This window comes from Hyla sarda, chromosome 1 (assembly GCF_029499605.1).
Source record: "Hyla sarda isolate aHylSar1 chromosome 1, aHylSar1.hap1, whole genome shotgun sequence".
NCBI lineage: Eukaryota > Metazoa > Chordata > Amphibia > Anura > Hylidae > Hyla > Hyla sarda.
Window position 1 is genome coordinate 533,965,065 of NC_079189.1, and position 16,989 is coordinate 533,982,053.

Here is a 16,989-nt window from a genome sequence, read left to right on the forward strand (position 1 = left end):
GGATGGTCCCGGCCGAGTGGTCTTCAACCTGAGGACCTCCAGATGTTGCAAAACTACAACTCCCAGCATGTCCGGGCATGCTGGGAGTTGTAGTTTTGAAACATCCAGAGGTCCGCAGGTTGAAGACCACCGGGCCTTCGTCATCATCCAGACCCCCCCCTTTTGTTTTCTACTCACCTCCCCTCCTAGGGAAGGAAGGGTGAGCTGGTCCGGGCCGTCCATATACGACCTCCTATGCTGCAGGGACCGTCCGGTGGGGAGGGTTAGTCGTTCCGGGCTGTCCATCATCACTGGAAGGCCCTCTTCTCCGCTCCGGGCCGGCCCCAGACTAGTGACGTTCCGTGACGTCCCTGCATGGTGGCATCAAGGCAGCGTCACTAGTCCGGGGCCGGCCCGGCGGAGAGAGAAGAGGGCCTCCCGGTGAAGATGGACAGCCCGGAACGACTAACCCTCCCCACCGGACGGTCCCTGCAGCATAGGAGGTCGAATATGGACGGCCCGGACCAGCTCACCCTTCCTTCCCACCGAGGGGAGGTGAGTAGAAAACAAAAGGGGGGTCTGGATGATGACGAAGGCCCGGGCAGTGGTCTTCAACCTGCGGACCTCCAGATGTTTCAAAACTACAACTCCCATGCTGGGAGTTGTAGTTTTGTTTGCAACATCTGGAGTTCCGCAGGTTGAAGACCATTGAAGGGATTGACAGGCGGTGATGATGAAAGGGGGGGGATGATGACGTGGGGGGAAGATGACGGGGGTGATAAGGATGGGGGTCTGGATGATGACAGGGGGGGGATGATGACATGGGGGGATGATGTATTTCCCACCCTAGGCTTATAGTTGAGTCAATAACTTTTCCTGGGTTTTTGGGATGAAATTAGGGGCCTCGTCTTATATTTGGGACGGCTTATACTCGAGTATGTACGGTAACCCCTTTAAGATGCATGAGTGGTCGGACAAGGCAGAGAAGTCTTCTAGTCTATCATATCCATCAGACTTTTATCTACAGTCATTTATTTTTATTTGAGCAGATTTATTTGTTAAAGATTTTACATTGAAGCTAGGAGCTTGAACTTCATATTCTGTATATTAGGTGCAGCTTGACCCTCATAGGATCCAGTGTTGTCACATGTGGCAGAATATCCTTTTGGCCTCCATAATACCCCCATAACATAACAACCCCCCATAGCTATTCTATCCATGGCATGACGATCATGGTCCATCTATGAGATACACTTACAATCTTCTACAGATCAATTAAGAAATTATTTTATTCTTTATATGGAAAACTTTCTATAATTTGCACTTATCTGTGTATATGAACAGCAGCATTGTGTAATGAAAGACAGGCTAGCATAACCTGATGATACTTAATCTTCCTAATAGGCCAGTAGATGACAGTCCCTCCTACACAGCTTCTATTTCAGATTCTGTATGAAAATTAATTAAAATGAAAGCGTGTAATTACCAGGCCCCTTAATTACCCTTATCTTTTCTTATGGATTGTGCGGTATTGTGATGCGCTCTATCATTTAAATACATCATCCCTAATATTACACGTTATTTTACAGATCTGGTTAACGTTCATGAGATGCTTTGATTATCCTGTCAAAGAAAACACCATCAAGCTGACAATAGTTTGGCTCACGCTGTCTTTTGGGTACGTCTGTCTTTGAATTTATATAGTTCTGTTACATTGGAATAAACTCTGAATTTTTTTTTGCTTTTTATTTTTCTAATAGTCTATAGATACTGGTTTTGAAACTGTTGAGTTTTCAGTGTACATAATAATCTATAGCTAAGGACTTACTAAAGTTAGAAGGAAATTCCCATAAATCCCCCTTCGAGTAAGCCTCCAGCCTCACATGTTGGATTACCGTATTTTTGCCCTATAAGACGCACTTTTTCTTCCCTAAAACTGTGGGGGGGGGGGGGGGGGGGGGGGAAAGTTGGTGCGTCTTATACGGCAAATACTCATTAAAACCCTGTCATATAACGGCGGTCCCTGCGGCCATCAACGGCTGGGACCCGAGGCAAATACAGGACATCATCGATCGTGGTGATGCCCTGTATTAACCCTTCAGACGCGGCGATCAAAGCTGACCACCGCGTCTGAAGCGAAAGTGAAACTAACCTGGCTGCACAGTCGGGCTGTTGGGGACCATCCCGAACAGCTTACAGGACACCGGGAGGGACCTTACCGGCCTCCTCTGTGTCCGATGGGCGAATGACTGCTCCGTGCCGGGATCCCCTGCATGGCCGGCGCTATCCTTCGTCGTCATCACGTCGTTGCGCACACCGTCCCGTCATCCAATAGGAGCGGTGTGTGTAGCGGCGTGTGTAGCGACGTGATGGTGGCGGTGGAGAGCGAGGATCCCGAGCAGCAGAGACGTTCCGGAGCGAAGGGGACACGAAGGGGACACCCCGGGGATGCGGCGACAGCGATGGAGGGCGACATCCAGGGCAGCGGTGACGAGCGGTGACGGGTCTGGAGCGGCGGGGACACGTGAATATTACCTCCTATACCTGTGGTCTTCAACCTGCGGACCTCCAGATGTTGCAAAACTACTACTCCCGGCATGCCCGGACAGCCAACGGTGGTCCAGGCATGCTGGGAGTTGTAGTTTTGCAACATTTGGAGGTCCGCAGGTTGAAGACCACTGTCCTATACTTTACATTGTATTTGGTTCAGAATCTTTTTTTTCTAGATTTTCATCCTTTAAAATTGGGTGCGTCTTTTATGCCGGAGCGTCTTGTATGGCGAAAAATGCGGTAGTTTACAGTAACAGCAATGTGGATGAATTTATCATAATCTCAGGCACACGTTGCAGAAAAAAAAATCTGTACAAATCCATGCAGAAATTGACCTGCAGTGTGGATTTTACAGATGTAGCCAGCACTAACATGGGGGTGGTGGGGCCATGGCATAGTACCAGTGCGATGCAAACCGGTATACCGTACATGAGCAGGGATGTGTACACTGTACTGTGTACACCGCCACTCACTACTTACACAGATGGACCAAGGAATATTAGAGTGTAGCTCCAGTGATGGTCCAAGGCTTGTGCTTTTGATCTACGGATTTTGTGTGAATGCCATGCAAGGACTTCTGCCAAATATGTACATTTAAGAACAGAGTCTCACACAAGTATTGGGCTTAGACAATGGCAGGATACATGTTCACATTTTTGCGCCACCACTCAAGCAGTCCAGGTTTGAGACTTGCGTGAGAGTATGGCGAGCCATCACTGGAGCTCCACATTAAGTAAACGGCCGTGCGTACAAAGCTGTATGCATCACTTTAGTCAGGAACAGGAAGTCCGGTGTTTGACAGGAGGCTCTGCTCCCATGGCACACTTCGCCATAAAACGTAGTGCGCACCAGGAAAAAAAAAAAGCAAGCCACAATCAAGGTGGTGACAACATTTGTAAATCTGCAAGGTCAATTGTTGTGTCAGATTCGCACAGGGTGTTGTCCAGGATGAAAAAAAAAACAAAAAACAGGCTGATTTCTTTCAAAAACAGCACTACACCTGTCCTCAGGTTGTATGCGGCATTGTAGCTCTGTTCCACTGAAGTGAATGGAGCCAAGTTGTAATACACCACACCACCTGAGGACAAGTGTGGTGTTGCTCGCGAATATTCACAATGCGAATTTTATTCGCGAATATCGCATATTCGCAAATTCGCGAATATTCGTGAATATAGCACTATATATTCGTAATTACAAATATTTCGTTTCATCCCTCTCTGCTTCCAGCTTGTGTGGTGTAAAGAAGGCTCTAATACTACTGTGTGAGACTGACGTGCAAATTTTTTTATATGCTCATTTTCGCATATGTTAATTTTCGCATACGCGAATTTTCACATATGTGAAAATAAAACGAGAATATTACGAATATGTAAATTTAGCGAATATATGACGAATGTTCGTCCATATATTCGCGAATATTCGCGAATTCGAATATGGCCTATGCCGCTCAACACTAGTGTGGTGCTGTTTTTGGAAGAAAATAGCTCTGTTCTTTTATTCCTGGGTAATCCCTTTCAATCTGCCATCACTTTTATGCTGCCTGAACCACGAATCATTGGGAGGGGGAGGGGTCCCAGAGGCTTCTCTCTGCCCCACCATAATTGATTGATAGATCTTTCCCTGTTTGGGTATAGGATGAGATATGTCAATCAAGGCTGGTGGGTCGGGGAGGAGCCTCTGTTGACTTGTGGTTCAGGCAGCATGAAAGTGACAGATTGATTGATTTTATTATGTTTTTTAAATCCTTAAAATATTAGTACATTCATCCTCAAATTATCATCAAAGCTTTGGTGGCAAATCTGCATCATTTGGTGGGGATTTTCTGTTGTGAAAAATTTGCAGCATCTTCTGCAGTGTGTGTGGCTGTACCCTAAAAAGTAAGTGTGCACAAAGGGTACTGTCACCCATGCCAGAAAACTACTGCTGCAAATCAGCAGGGAACCCCACTATGGCAAATTTGCACCAAATCACTATGATGGAGATTTATAAAGCTAGATTTTTTTGCGTAAAAAAGTTGCACGTACTTGCGCACGTGCGACTTTTCTATACATGCTGCGACTTTTTGATTTTTGCTTATTCCATAGCACATTTCGGAAATCTGCACACATAGTAATTTTTTTTATTTATTTTTTTTACTTTGCAGTGGTCATGTATTTATCAAATGTGATAGTCGCTATTTATGAAGAAAAAAAGTCGCATATGTATTCCAGGTCCAACCTGGCTTACACAAAGTGCATACGTCTGCAGAAAAGGACATTAACACCCACTTTAACAACTGTTCTCCTTCTGCATCATGAAACAAAGCTACTACATTAATGTTAATTATAGAAAAAATTAATTACTCTAATAAAACTAATAACTCTTTTTACTCTATTAATTTTAAGGTTGAAAATACACACTGCACACCTTGTTAATTTTAGAGCACGTACATGCTGGCGTACCCACTAAATTTTAAAATGAATGTTGTGTTACAATTAAAATAGAATAAGGCACAATATAATTGTGTAAGAATTTTTACAGACTACGTAAATAACCCATATGTGGCACTAACATTTTTCCTTAGAAAAATAGTAATACAGCTTCATGCACATTTTGGGGTGGTTAACGTGCCGAGCCGTTTTGTTTTTTGTGGCTTCACAATTGTTTATGTGCCTGTTGGTTCTGCGCTGTCTACCTTCCTGACGTAAACTCCGGCGTCAGTGCAGCGACGTAAGACTCCGCCCACCAACATCACAAAATGCGGGCTCAAAATTAAAGAAAAAACGCTCCAGAGTACGGATATTCATGGTGCGGCATAGTAGGTTTTAAAATATTTATTTCTGCCAAGGGTGGAAGGGTTGTTGCGGGATAGTTGGAGTGCAGCTATTTAGTGCCGGGCAGGCCAGTCAGGGTGTCACCCGATGCGAATTCCGCACAGATATTCCGCTGCAGCTGAGTCCCATTGATTTCAATGGGATTCTGCTGCACTGTGCACACAATGGAATTTCCAGAAATCCCTATTCTATCTGCAAAGACCGCATGAAAATACATTGCCATCTATGGGGCGACACATTTCCGAAAGGTCCTAGTGCCGGTATGTTCTGCCGGGGCTCCTCTGTTTTTCCATGCACACATTCAACTATGTGATCATAGCCTTAGGATGCAAAAAAATCCTCACAGTGAGTACATTTCTAAACAGGAGAAATCTGATGTGTGTAATGAGGTATTGAAAATCTAATCCAAAAGTAAGGTATGGTAACCCATTGAAGATACCATTTGTGGGATCTATGGCATATATACACTTAACCCCTTAAGGACGCAGGGCGTAAATGTACGTCCTGGTGAGGTGGTACTTAACGCACCAGGACGTACATTTACGTCCTGTGCATAACCGCGGGCATTGGAGCGATGCCCGTGTCATGCGCGGCTGATCATCTCGCGGGCGTCCGCCATTAACCCCTCAGGTGCCGGGATCAATACAGATCCCGGCATCTGCGGCAGTGCGCGATTTGAATGAATGATCGGATCGCCCGCAGCGCTGCTGCGGGGATCCGATCATTTATAACGCTGCACGGAGGTCCCCTCTCCTTCCTCCGTCCGGCTCCTGGCGTCTCCTGCTCTGGTCTGTGATCGAGCAGACCAGAGCAGAAGATGACCGATAATACTGATCTGTTCTATGTCCTATACATAGAACAGATCAGTATTAGCAATTATGGTATTGCTATGAATAGTCCCCTATGGGGACTATTCAAGTGTAAAAAATTTTTTTAAAAAATGTAAAAGTAAAAGTAAAAAAAAGTGAAAAATCCCCTCCCCCAATAAAAAAGTAAAACGTCCGTTTTTTCCTATTTTACCCCCAAAAAGCGTAAAAAACATTTTTTATAGACATATTTGGTATCGCCGCGTGCATAAATGTCCAAACTATTAAAATAAAATGTTAATGATCCTGTACGGTGAACGGCGTGAACGAAAAAAAAAAATCATACTTTTTTAATACATTTTATTAAAAAAAAAATTATAAAAAATGTATTAAAAGTTTTTTATATGCAAATGTGGTATCAAAAAAAAGTACAGATCATGGCGCAAAAAATGAGCCCCCATACCGCCGCTTATACGGAAAAATAAAAAAGTTAGAGGTCATCAAAATAAAGGGATTATAAACGTACTAATTTGGTTAAAAAGTTTGTGATTTTTTTTAAGCGCAACAATAATATAAAAGTATATAATAATGGGTATCATTTTAATCGTATTGACCCTCAGAATAAAGAACACATGTCATTTTTACCATAAATTGTACGGCGTGAAAACGAAACCTTCCAAAATTAGCAAAATTGCGTTTTTCGTTTTAATTTCCCCACAAAAATAGTGTTTTTTGGTTACGCCATACATTTTATGATATAATGAGTGATGTCATTACAAAGGACAACTGGTCGCGCAAAAAACAAGCCCTCATACTAGTCTGTGGATGAAAATATAAAAGAGTTATGATTTTTAGAAGGCGAGGAGGAAAAAATGAAAACGTAAAAATTAAATTGTCTGAGTCCTTAAGGCCAAAATGGGCTGAGTCCTTAAGGGGTTAAAGGGGTTATCCAGGAAAACAAACTTTTTATATATATATATTTATATATATATATATATATATATATATATATATATATATATATCAACTGGCTCCAGAAAGTTAAACAGATTTGTAAATTACTACTATTAAAAAAATCTTAATCCTTTCAGTACTTATGAGCTGATGAAGTTGAGTTGTTCTTTTCTGTCTAAGTGCTCTCTGATGACACGTGTCTCGGGAACCGCCCAGTTTAGAAGCAAATCCCCATAGCAAACCTCTTCTACTCTGTGCAGTTCCCGAGACAAGCAGAGATGTCAGCAGAGAGCACTGTTGCCAGACAGAAAATAACAACTACTCAACTTCAGCAGCTGATAATTATTGAAAGGATTAAGATTTTTTAATAGAAGACATTTACAAATCTGTTTAACTTTCTGGAGCCAGTTGAAAAGTTTTTTTCCTGGAACACCCCTTCAATACATCTCCTGATGCTAAAGCCTAGAATATACTTGCTGAACATATGCCCAAAGGACACTACTCTGGCATCCATTAGGCCAGTGTTTTTCAAACAATGTGTCTCCAGCTGTTGCAAAACTATAACTCTCAGCATGTCCGGGCGTGCTGGGAGTTGTAGTTTTGTAACAGCTGGAGACCACCGTTTGGAAAACACTGCATTAGGCCCATTATAAACTATGCACTTCCTGGTATGTTTACCAAACCTTCTGTAGTGTGAACACATCCCAAGCAAGACTTTCAATTCATTTATAGCAACCAGATATTTTTCAAATAAAACCTAACCCCTCATAGCACATTGTGATTTCATGCTAACAAAATTATTCCTAAGGAAAACCTCAGCAATGCTACATCTGTACATTAAAGGGGTACTCCGGTGAAAACCTTTTTTCTTTTAAATCAACTGGTGGCAGAAAGTTAAACATATTTGTAAATTAATTCTATTCAAAAATCTTAATCCTTCCTGTACTTATTAGCTGCTGAATACTACAGAGGAAACACTTTTCTTTTTTGGAATGCTCTCTGATGGCATCACGAGCACAGTTCTCTCTGCTGATGTTATTATAATAATAATAATAATAATGCTTTATTTATTGTTTTCCTTAGTGGGATTTGAACCCAAGTCCCCAGCTAAGCCACCAACCACCAAGCCACCATGCTGCCCTTAGCATACATCTGCTATGCATGGTTGCTGAAATGGACAGAGATGTCAGCAGAGAGCACTGTGCTCGTGATGTCATCAGTGTTCCAAAAAGAAAGGAATTTCCTCTGTAGCATTCAGCAGCTAATAAGTACTGGAAAGATTAAGATTTTTTAATAGAAGTAATTTACAAATATGTTTAACTTTCTGCCACCAGTTGATTTAAAAGAAAAAAGTTGTTTACCGGAGTACCCCTTTAAGGCCATGTTCACAGTAAGGCTAAATTTCAGTGCGGAAATTCCACTGACAACGGAGCGCCAGCAGAACATGTTGGCGCTAGGACCACTTGGAAGTGCACTGTAACATAGATGGCAATTAATTTCCGTGCAGACTTGTCTATTCTTTCCAGAATCTGAAATTTCCGCTGTGTGCACAGTGCAGCAGAATCCTATTGAAATCAATAGGAATCTGCTGCTGTGGAATGTCCGTGCGGAATTCTTCTGCGGAATTCTGCACAGAAATTCCATCACGTGAACATAGCTTGATATTGTCAGTGTGTGCGTTCATCTACTTCTCCAAGAATGCCATTATGTAAAGCGGTTCTTTCTCTTCACAGCTACTATGGGTTATCCGTCTGGTTCTCGGACGTCATTAGACACCTGCAGGCCGATGAATATGCATTGAGAGTCAAATATTTCAATGGAGAAAATATTTCAAACTACAATTTCAACTTTACTTTGGAAAATCAAATCCATAAAAGTGGAGAATTCATCAATGACAAGTAATAATCTTTGTATTTTGTTGTATTTTTGTTGTAATCTTTGTATTTTTGTTGTAATTTTCTTGACTAGGGGAGGGTAGAGTTCCACTTCCAATGCACCCCAACCACCCCATCCCTTTACCAAGCCCTTTCCTTTTACCTTAACGACAAAGGACGTATATTAACGTCCTGCGCCAGCTCCCGTGATATGCCGCGGGGTCACGCGGTGACCCCGCGTCATATCACAGCGGTCCCAGCGGCCGGGACCCGCGGCTAATACAGGACATCACCGATCGCGGTGATGCCCTGTATTAAACCTTCAGACGCGGCAATCAAAGCTGACCCGCGCGTCTGAAGCGAAAGCGAAACTATCCCGGCTGCTTAGTCGGGCTGTTCAGAACAGCCGCGGTGAAATCGCGGCATCCCAAACAGCTTACAGGACACCGGGATGGACCCTACCTGCCTCCTCGGTGTCCGATCGGCGAATGACTGCTCCGTGCCTGAGATCCAGGCAGAAGCAGCCAAGCGCCAATAACACTGATCGTGTTAATACACGCCTGTGATCTGTGTAAAAAAATGTTACTAAAGGTCATTTAACCCCTTCCCTAATAAAAGTTTGAATCACCCCCCCCTTTTCCCATTAAAAAAATTAAACAGTGTAAATAAAAAAATAAAAATAAACATATGTGGTATCGCCGCGTGCGTAAATGTCCGAACTATAAAAATATATTATTAATTAAACCGCATGGTCAATGGCGTACATGCAAAAAAATTCCAAAGTCCAATAAAGCGTATTTTTGGTCACTTTTTATACCATTAAAAAATGAATAAAAAGTGATCAAAAAGTTTGATCAAAACAAAAATTAAACCGATAAAAACTTTAGACCACGGCGCAAAAAATTAGCCTCCATACCACCCTGTACGTGGAAAAATAAAAAAGTTATAGGGGTCAGAAGAGGACATTTTTAAACGTAAAAATTTTCCTGCATGTAGTTATGATTTTTTCCAGAAGTGCGACAAAATCAAACCTATATAAGTAGGGTATCATTTTAATCGTATGGACCTACAGAATAAAGATAAGGTGTCATTTTTATGCACTGCGTAGAAACGGAAGCCCCCAAAAGTTACAGAATGGCGATTTTTTTTTTTTGTCGCACAATGATTTTTTTTCCATTTCGCCATGGATTTTTGGGTAAAATGACTAATGTCACTGCAAAGTAGAATTGGTGGTGCAAAAAATAAACCATAATATGGATTTTTAGGGGGGAAATTAAAAGGGTTATGATTTTTAAAAGGTAAGGAGGAAAAAACGAAAATGCAAGAACTGAAAAACCCGGAGTCCTTAAGGGGTTTAGAATCACAGACTCAAAGTATGGTGCAAAGGCCACAGCGGACCAAACTTTTATTTAACAAACACGAAAATATAATAAACATCCTAATATATATATATCCTCCAATATAAATAACAATACCAATAAATAACAAAATAAACCAGTATTTGCCCAACAATCAGGGTTAACATACCCTCCCAACCAATATAACCAACCTTCCCATTCTGGAAGGGGACCTGATGGCAGCTTGTCATCCAGGCACGGTCTCCTACTTTGCCCTTGGTCGACCAACACCTGACCCAAGGGCACCACCTTCGGAGACCACAGGTCCCTTCCGCCAGGGACCCCCATGATAGCTGGCTCCCAACCCAGCTCCCCCCCGGCCCTTATGACCAGGACCTCCACCATCCTTCCAGCATGCCTCTAAATCCCCTTCCAGCTCACGCTGCCGTGACAATGAAAACTCACCCCCCATCCCCCTAGAGAACACTAACGTATTCCAGGGCGGGCAGGCAGGACACGCTGTCGTCTTCATGAATGGTCCCTCCTCTCCCTCTTTTCCTTGTTCCCTGCGCAAGCTTTCCAGGCTCCTCCCCCTACCCTCAACTTGACTCTGCTCGTTCCCTAGCTGACTCTATTAACCCTTTCACTGCCGCTACCTCCACCCCCTGTCATGTGCCCCCTCCTCTCCCATTCTGTCCATTCTTGGGGCTTTCTTGTTTTCTAATAAATAACAGGCTATCAGTATGGGGAGCCTATGGTACCAACAAGACCAAAGTAATGGGAAAAAAATAAAAATAAATATATATATATATATATATATATATATATATATACATACACATATATTCACACTATAGTCCCCATACAGTAGAGTACAGTAAAATATAATGTCAAGTCACGCAGTAAATAAATACAGAAAGTGTGCACACAGAAGTTAAAGGGGTACTCCGGTGAAAACCTTTTTTCTTTTAAATCAACTGGTGGCAGAAAGTTAAACATACTTGTAAATTACTTCTTTTAAAAAATCTTAATCCTTCCAGTACTTATTAGCTGCTGAATGCTACAGAGGAAATTCCTTTCTTTTTGGAACACTGATGACATCACGAGCACAGTGCTCTCTGCTGACATCTCTGTCCATTTTAGCAACCGTGCAGAGCAGATGTATGCTAAGGGCTGCATGGTGGCTCAGTGGACAACCATAAATAAAGTGTTATTATTATTATTATAATAACGTCAGCAAAGATAACTGTGCTCGTGATGTCATAAGAGAGCATTCGAAAAAGAAAACAATTTCCTCTGTAGTATACAGCTGCTGATAAGTACAGGAAGGATTACGATTTTTTCATAGAAGTAATTTACCAATATGTTTAACTTTCTGCCACCAGTTGATTTAAAAGAAAAAAGGTTTTCACCTGAGTACCCCTTTAATACGCTGCTGATTTTTCCTTGTTCGTCAAAAAGCCCGCCAAGAGGGTGGAGCTTAGTTGGCCTAATGGGGACACTTAAATGGGCACTGTCACTTTAAAAAAAAATTGCTTTAATGTTATAGAGACATGTCACGTTTTGATTGATCAGGCCGCGAAAGATAGCCAGAACGAGCCAGAAGAAGAGCACACTAAGCGAGACATACTTACAATATATGTCTATGGGATTGTCTCGTTCACTTTTCTTGGTCGGCTTTTTGTGGTCGGGGTCTGAACACTCCGACCCTGAACGATCAAAACTCTTCACATGTCTCTAGGACAGGTATTCACTCTGTACGTCCAGCAATGCTTCGGCAGCAGGATATCCTTTTGAAATTCTGGGGCAACTTCAGAGACTCTATCACGTTCTGAGCAACTATCATGATTTTTACATATTTATTTGCTGTAAGACCCATGCAAGTCTATTGGACCTACGCCAAATTTGTATTTAGTTCACGATAGTATTAAGCAAGTCTTGGGCTCTGAAGTTGTCCAGAAATTTTGAAAAGAAATCCTTCCACCGAAAAATCGCTGGATGCACGCTTTAATAGCTTTTTGGTCTTCCTGCAGACATGGCAGAGGGGTGGGGGAGGCTCCTGCTGCAGGACAGTGGGAAGAACCAGCTTTCTCCAACATTCTTACTTGAGATTCTCATACTGACGTGTGATGTCTATGATAATGTGCAGCTGATGTATCTCCTTAGATATATATAACATTCTGCTTGCAGTAATTGTGCTAGGTGCTAACACCAGGGTAACAGGTGAATGACATGACTATAGCCCAGTGTTTTCCAACCAGGATGCCTCCAGCTATTGCAAGACTACAACTCCCAGCCTGCTGGGAGTTGTAGTTTTGCGATAATTGGAGGCACCTGTTTTTAGAAACACTGCTCTAGAGCATATTTCCCCACCGATTCACAAAGATGGAAGCAGTTGTCAGAAACCATCTCCTTGATGACCCCATAGTCTAATACTGAGAGTTCCCTGTCTATCTCAGACAAGTTGACGACTTTTTGCACTTTCATTTTTTCAGCAGAATATTTATATAATATCTGTTATTTGATTATTCAGCGTTTACAGCTTATTGATATACATAAAATGCTGTATTTCACAGGTTCACTTCAATGAAGTTTAAGTCTGTAGTGTTTCAAGATTCTTTGTTCGAAAGATGTTACTTTGAAGATGTGACGTCACTGAACACCTACTTTCGGAATTGCACTTTCATACAGTCACATTTTGTAAACACAGGTGAGGATACTGTCAGTGTTTGTTTTCCCTAATGTTTATATAGCACCACTATATCTCCAAAGATTTTTGATCAGTCGGGGTCTGGGTGCTGAGATCTCCACAAACACCAGAGTGCTTTCTCTTCCAGTTTAACAGTGCCCCAGTGTAAACATGGGGTAAATTAACTTCTACACCAAACCTGAGTCTTACAAAGAAACTGACTCTCTCTGGGCATTTGCCTCTACACCCCTGATGACGGGACTGGTGCCGGGAAACATGTAGGGGAGGCGAAGGGTTAATATTTTAATCATCAGTACTCCAGTCCATACCCTAAATTCGTACTACAGATGTCTCTTATCTAGACTCTTAACTGAGCAAGTTATATCGATCAGTAAACTGTGATCTGTGGTTTTAACTGTTTGTGGAACCAATTTTAATGCATATCAATAAATGTCACGTTAAGCAATATACATTAGTAGGAAGGTTTAAATGGGTTATTTAGCCAAAGAGCAGCAAACGCATTCTATGCAGGGCTGTGTCTCTAGTCTCAAAAAGCTCTTTGTTTCCGGGACTGGGGACGTGATGTCACGCCACGCACCCTTGTGATGTCATGCCATGCCCCCTCCATTTATGTCTATGGGAGGGGGTGTGACGGCCACCACGCCCCCTCCCATAGACATGAATGAAGGGGGCGTGGCATTACATCACTGGGGGCGTGGTATGACATCACGAGGGGGCATGGCATGACATAACGTCCCCAGTCCCGGAAACAAAGAGCTTTCTAAGAATGGAGACGCAGCCCCACATAGAATGCAGGTGCTGCACGGAGATCGCGGTGGGTCCCAGCGGTGGATAGAGGATAAGATGTCTTTGGCCGGATAACCCCTTGAAAGATAAGGGGTTTTATACCTTGTGATCCCGGTGACAGTCAGTCCCTCTGTGAGACTCAGGGTTTAATATAGAAATTCTCTTCCAGGGGTCCCCTTTTTGCAGGAGATGGGCTCCATTGACTTTGTATATTGGTGCAAAAGAAGCTTTCCTTAGTCTTCAGAAAGAAATTCTGCAGCTTTGGCCTTGTATGATTAAATGGTCATGGTATCATGGATTGATGTAAAAGTAATTACAATACAGTCTCCCTGGGGCTTCCTGCCATTTGGATGTTTAATGGTTTCTCTTCTGCAAAAAATACAGGTTATTTTCGATAAAATTGTCTTTAATGGGTAAGATTGTACCAGAGACTGTTAGCTCCTCTGGGATAAGGAATAATGTTTACAATTGATATAGTTAAGCCGGATCCAGCATTAATAGTAGTGTTAATGTATTCTACTTCTTACAGCAACTTGGAAGCAGGAATTGTAAATACTTTGTTCTGCAGCAGGAATAATCCATAGAGCATTTAGTATGAATAATAATAAGCCAGCTCCAAACACTAGATAAAGATACTATGGCAAGATGTTTAAAGGGGGACTCCTGTGGAAAACTTTTTTCTTTTAAATCAACTGGTGCCAGAAAGTTAAAAAGATTTGTAAATTACTTCTATTAAAAACTCTTAATCCTTCCAGTACTTTTTATGGGCTGTATTCTACGGAGGAAATGCTTTCATTTTTGGATTTCTCTGTGGTCAATACCACAGTGCTCTCAGCTGACCTCTGCTGTCCATTTTAGGAACTGTCCAGAGCAGGAGAAAATCCCCATAGCAAACATATGTTGCTCTAGACAGTTTCTAAAATGGACAGAGATGTCAGCAGAGAGCACTGTGCTCATGGCATCAGAGAAATCCAAAAAGAAAAGCATTTCCCATGTAATATACAGCTCCTAAAAAGTACTGGAAGGATTAATATTTTTTAATAGAAGTAATTTACAAATCTGTTTAACTTTCTGGCACCAGTTGATTTACAAAAATAAAAATAAAAAGTTTTCCACAGGAGTACCCCTTTAAAGTCAGTTGCTAGAGAGACATATTATATATATTATTATACTCTGTGCACGCTGGCATCAGGATCACAACTGAATCTCATTATCTCAGGCCAGGGCTTAAAGGGTGGTGGTTACAGCTACTTTAAAAGGGGAACTCCCCCCCTGGACATTTAATCCCCTATCCAAAAGGGACCTCCCATAATCTCCAGGCCGGTAGTTATGTTCAGAACGCTGGGTTCAGACGGCCGTGGTCGTGATGTCCTGCCATACCCCACCATTCATGTCTTTGGGAGGGGGCATGATGGCTGTGGTCACTCATCACGCCCCCTCCCGTAGACATGATAGGAGGGGCGTGGTTTTGACCATGGCTACTTGAACCCAGCGTTCTGAACATTACTGCCGGCTCGGAGATCACGGGGGTCCCTGCTGCTGAACCCCCTGCGATCAGACATTTTTTCCCTTATCCTTATGGGATAAGATGTCCAGGGGCAGAGTATCCCTTTAAAGGGGTACTCCCCTGGAAAACATTTTTTTTAAATCAACTGGTGCCAGAAAGTTAAACAGATTTGTAAATTACTTATATAAAAAAAATCTTAATACTTCCAGTACTTATCAGCTGCAGTTAGGATCCAAAGGAAGTTCTTTTCTTTTTGAATTTCCTTTTTGCCTGACCACAGTGCTCTCTGCTGACACCTCTGTCCATTTTAGGAACTGACTGGAGCAGGAGAGGTTTGTTATGGGGATTTGCTCCTACTCTGGACAGTTCCTAAAATGGAAAGAGGTGTCAGCAGAGAGCACTGTGGTCAGGCAGAAAGGAAATTCAAAAAGAAAAGAATTTCCCGTGAATCATAACAGCAGCTGATAAGTACTGGAAGGATTAAGATTTTTTACTAGAAGTAATATACAAATCTGTTTAACTTTCTGGCACCAGTTGATTTAAAATAAAAATGTATTCCACATGGAGTACCCCTTTAATGTTCCTTTTAAATCTTTCAGGAGCAGCTGTGTTGGGCCCTATTAAATGGAGCAACTATTGGCTGAATAGGCTGATATCACCCTGTTTAATAGGGTCAGCCAGAGGCGTAACTTGTAGCTTCTGGGCCCCGATGCAAAATTTAAAACGGGGCCCCATATGCTAATTATAATACTGGTCTCTTATGGGACAGATGTGCTTTGGGGCCCCTTAGGCACCAGGGCCCCGGTGCGACTGCTACCTCTGTAACCTTTATATCTACGCCACTGGGGTCAGCAATCAGCTTAGAAATGAGCAAATGCTGGCCGCTCACATTGTTTTAGCCTACTAAAAAAATATCACTCTTCTGCTGCATTTCTCCTTGTGTAGTAGGGGATGTGCGCCTGACAAACGATTAAAAAAACACAGTCCCTCCCTGTGTGATCCTCGAGATTGGTGCTTGTTTACATGAAACTTCAGGCCGTATTATAGGGCCGGGCCCTTGATGGTAATATCTTTCTACCACAACTAGGGGCCTATTGATCTAAATAGTACTGTATATATGTATGTGTGCATATATTTGTATATGTATGTTCTACCATAACTTCCGAATTGCTGTAGATATTACTATTAAACTTGGTACACATGTTTCTTACATGTCAAGTACAAATATAGTCAAGTTTAGAGATGTCCTGATACCAACAATCCCCACAGCACAAGAGTACAGCAGAGGAGTCTGAACAGTTAAATCATGCTTTTATGCATATGTTCAGTTATATACACTGCTCAAAAAACAAAGGGAACACTTAACAACACAATGTAACTCCAAGTCAATCACACTTCTGTGAAATCACACTGTCCACTCAGTAAGCAACACTGATTGACAATCAATTTCACATGCTGTTGTGCAAATGGAACAGACAACAGTTGGAAATTATAGGCAATTATCAAGACACCCCAATAAAGGAGTGGTTCTGTAGGTGGTGACCACAGACCACTTCTCAGTTCCTATGCTTCCTGGCTGATGTTTTGGTCACTTTTTAATGCTGGCAGTGCTTTCACTCTAGTGGTAGCATGAGATGGAGTCTACAACACTTGTGTAGTGGCTCAGGTAGTGC

At 42.3% G+C, this 16,989-nt stretch overlaps 1 protein-coding gene across 1 annotated transcript in view; it reads left to right on the forward strand.

Moving 5' to 3' along the window:
• Positions 1–16,989, forward strand: part of SV2C (synaptic vesicle glycoprotein 2C) — a 203,917-nt gene that overhangs the window by 170,136 nt on the left and 16,792 nt on the right. Inside the window, exons 8-10 of the mRNA XM_056540338.1 lie at positions 1,569–1,657; positions 8,836–9,000; positions 12,890–13,023. Coding sequence (XP_056396313.1) covers positions 1,569–1,657; positions 8,836–9,000; positions 12,890–13,023 — 388 coding nt within the window. The remainder of the gene's footprint in view (positions 1–1,568; positions 1,658–8,835; positions 9,001–12,889; positions 13,024–16,989) is intronic.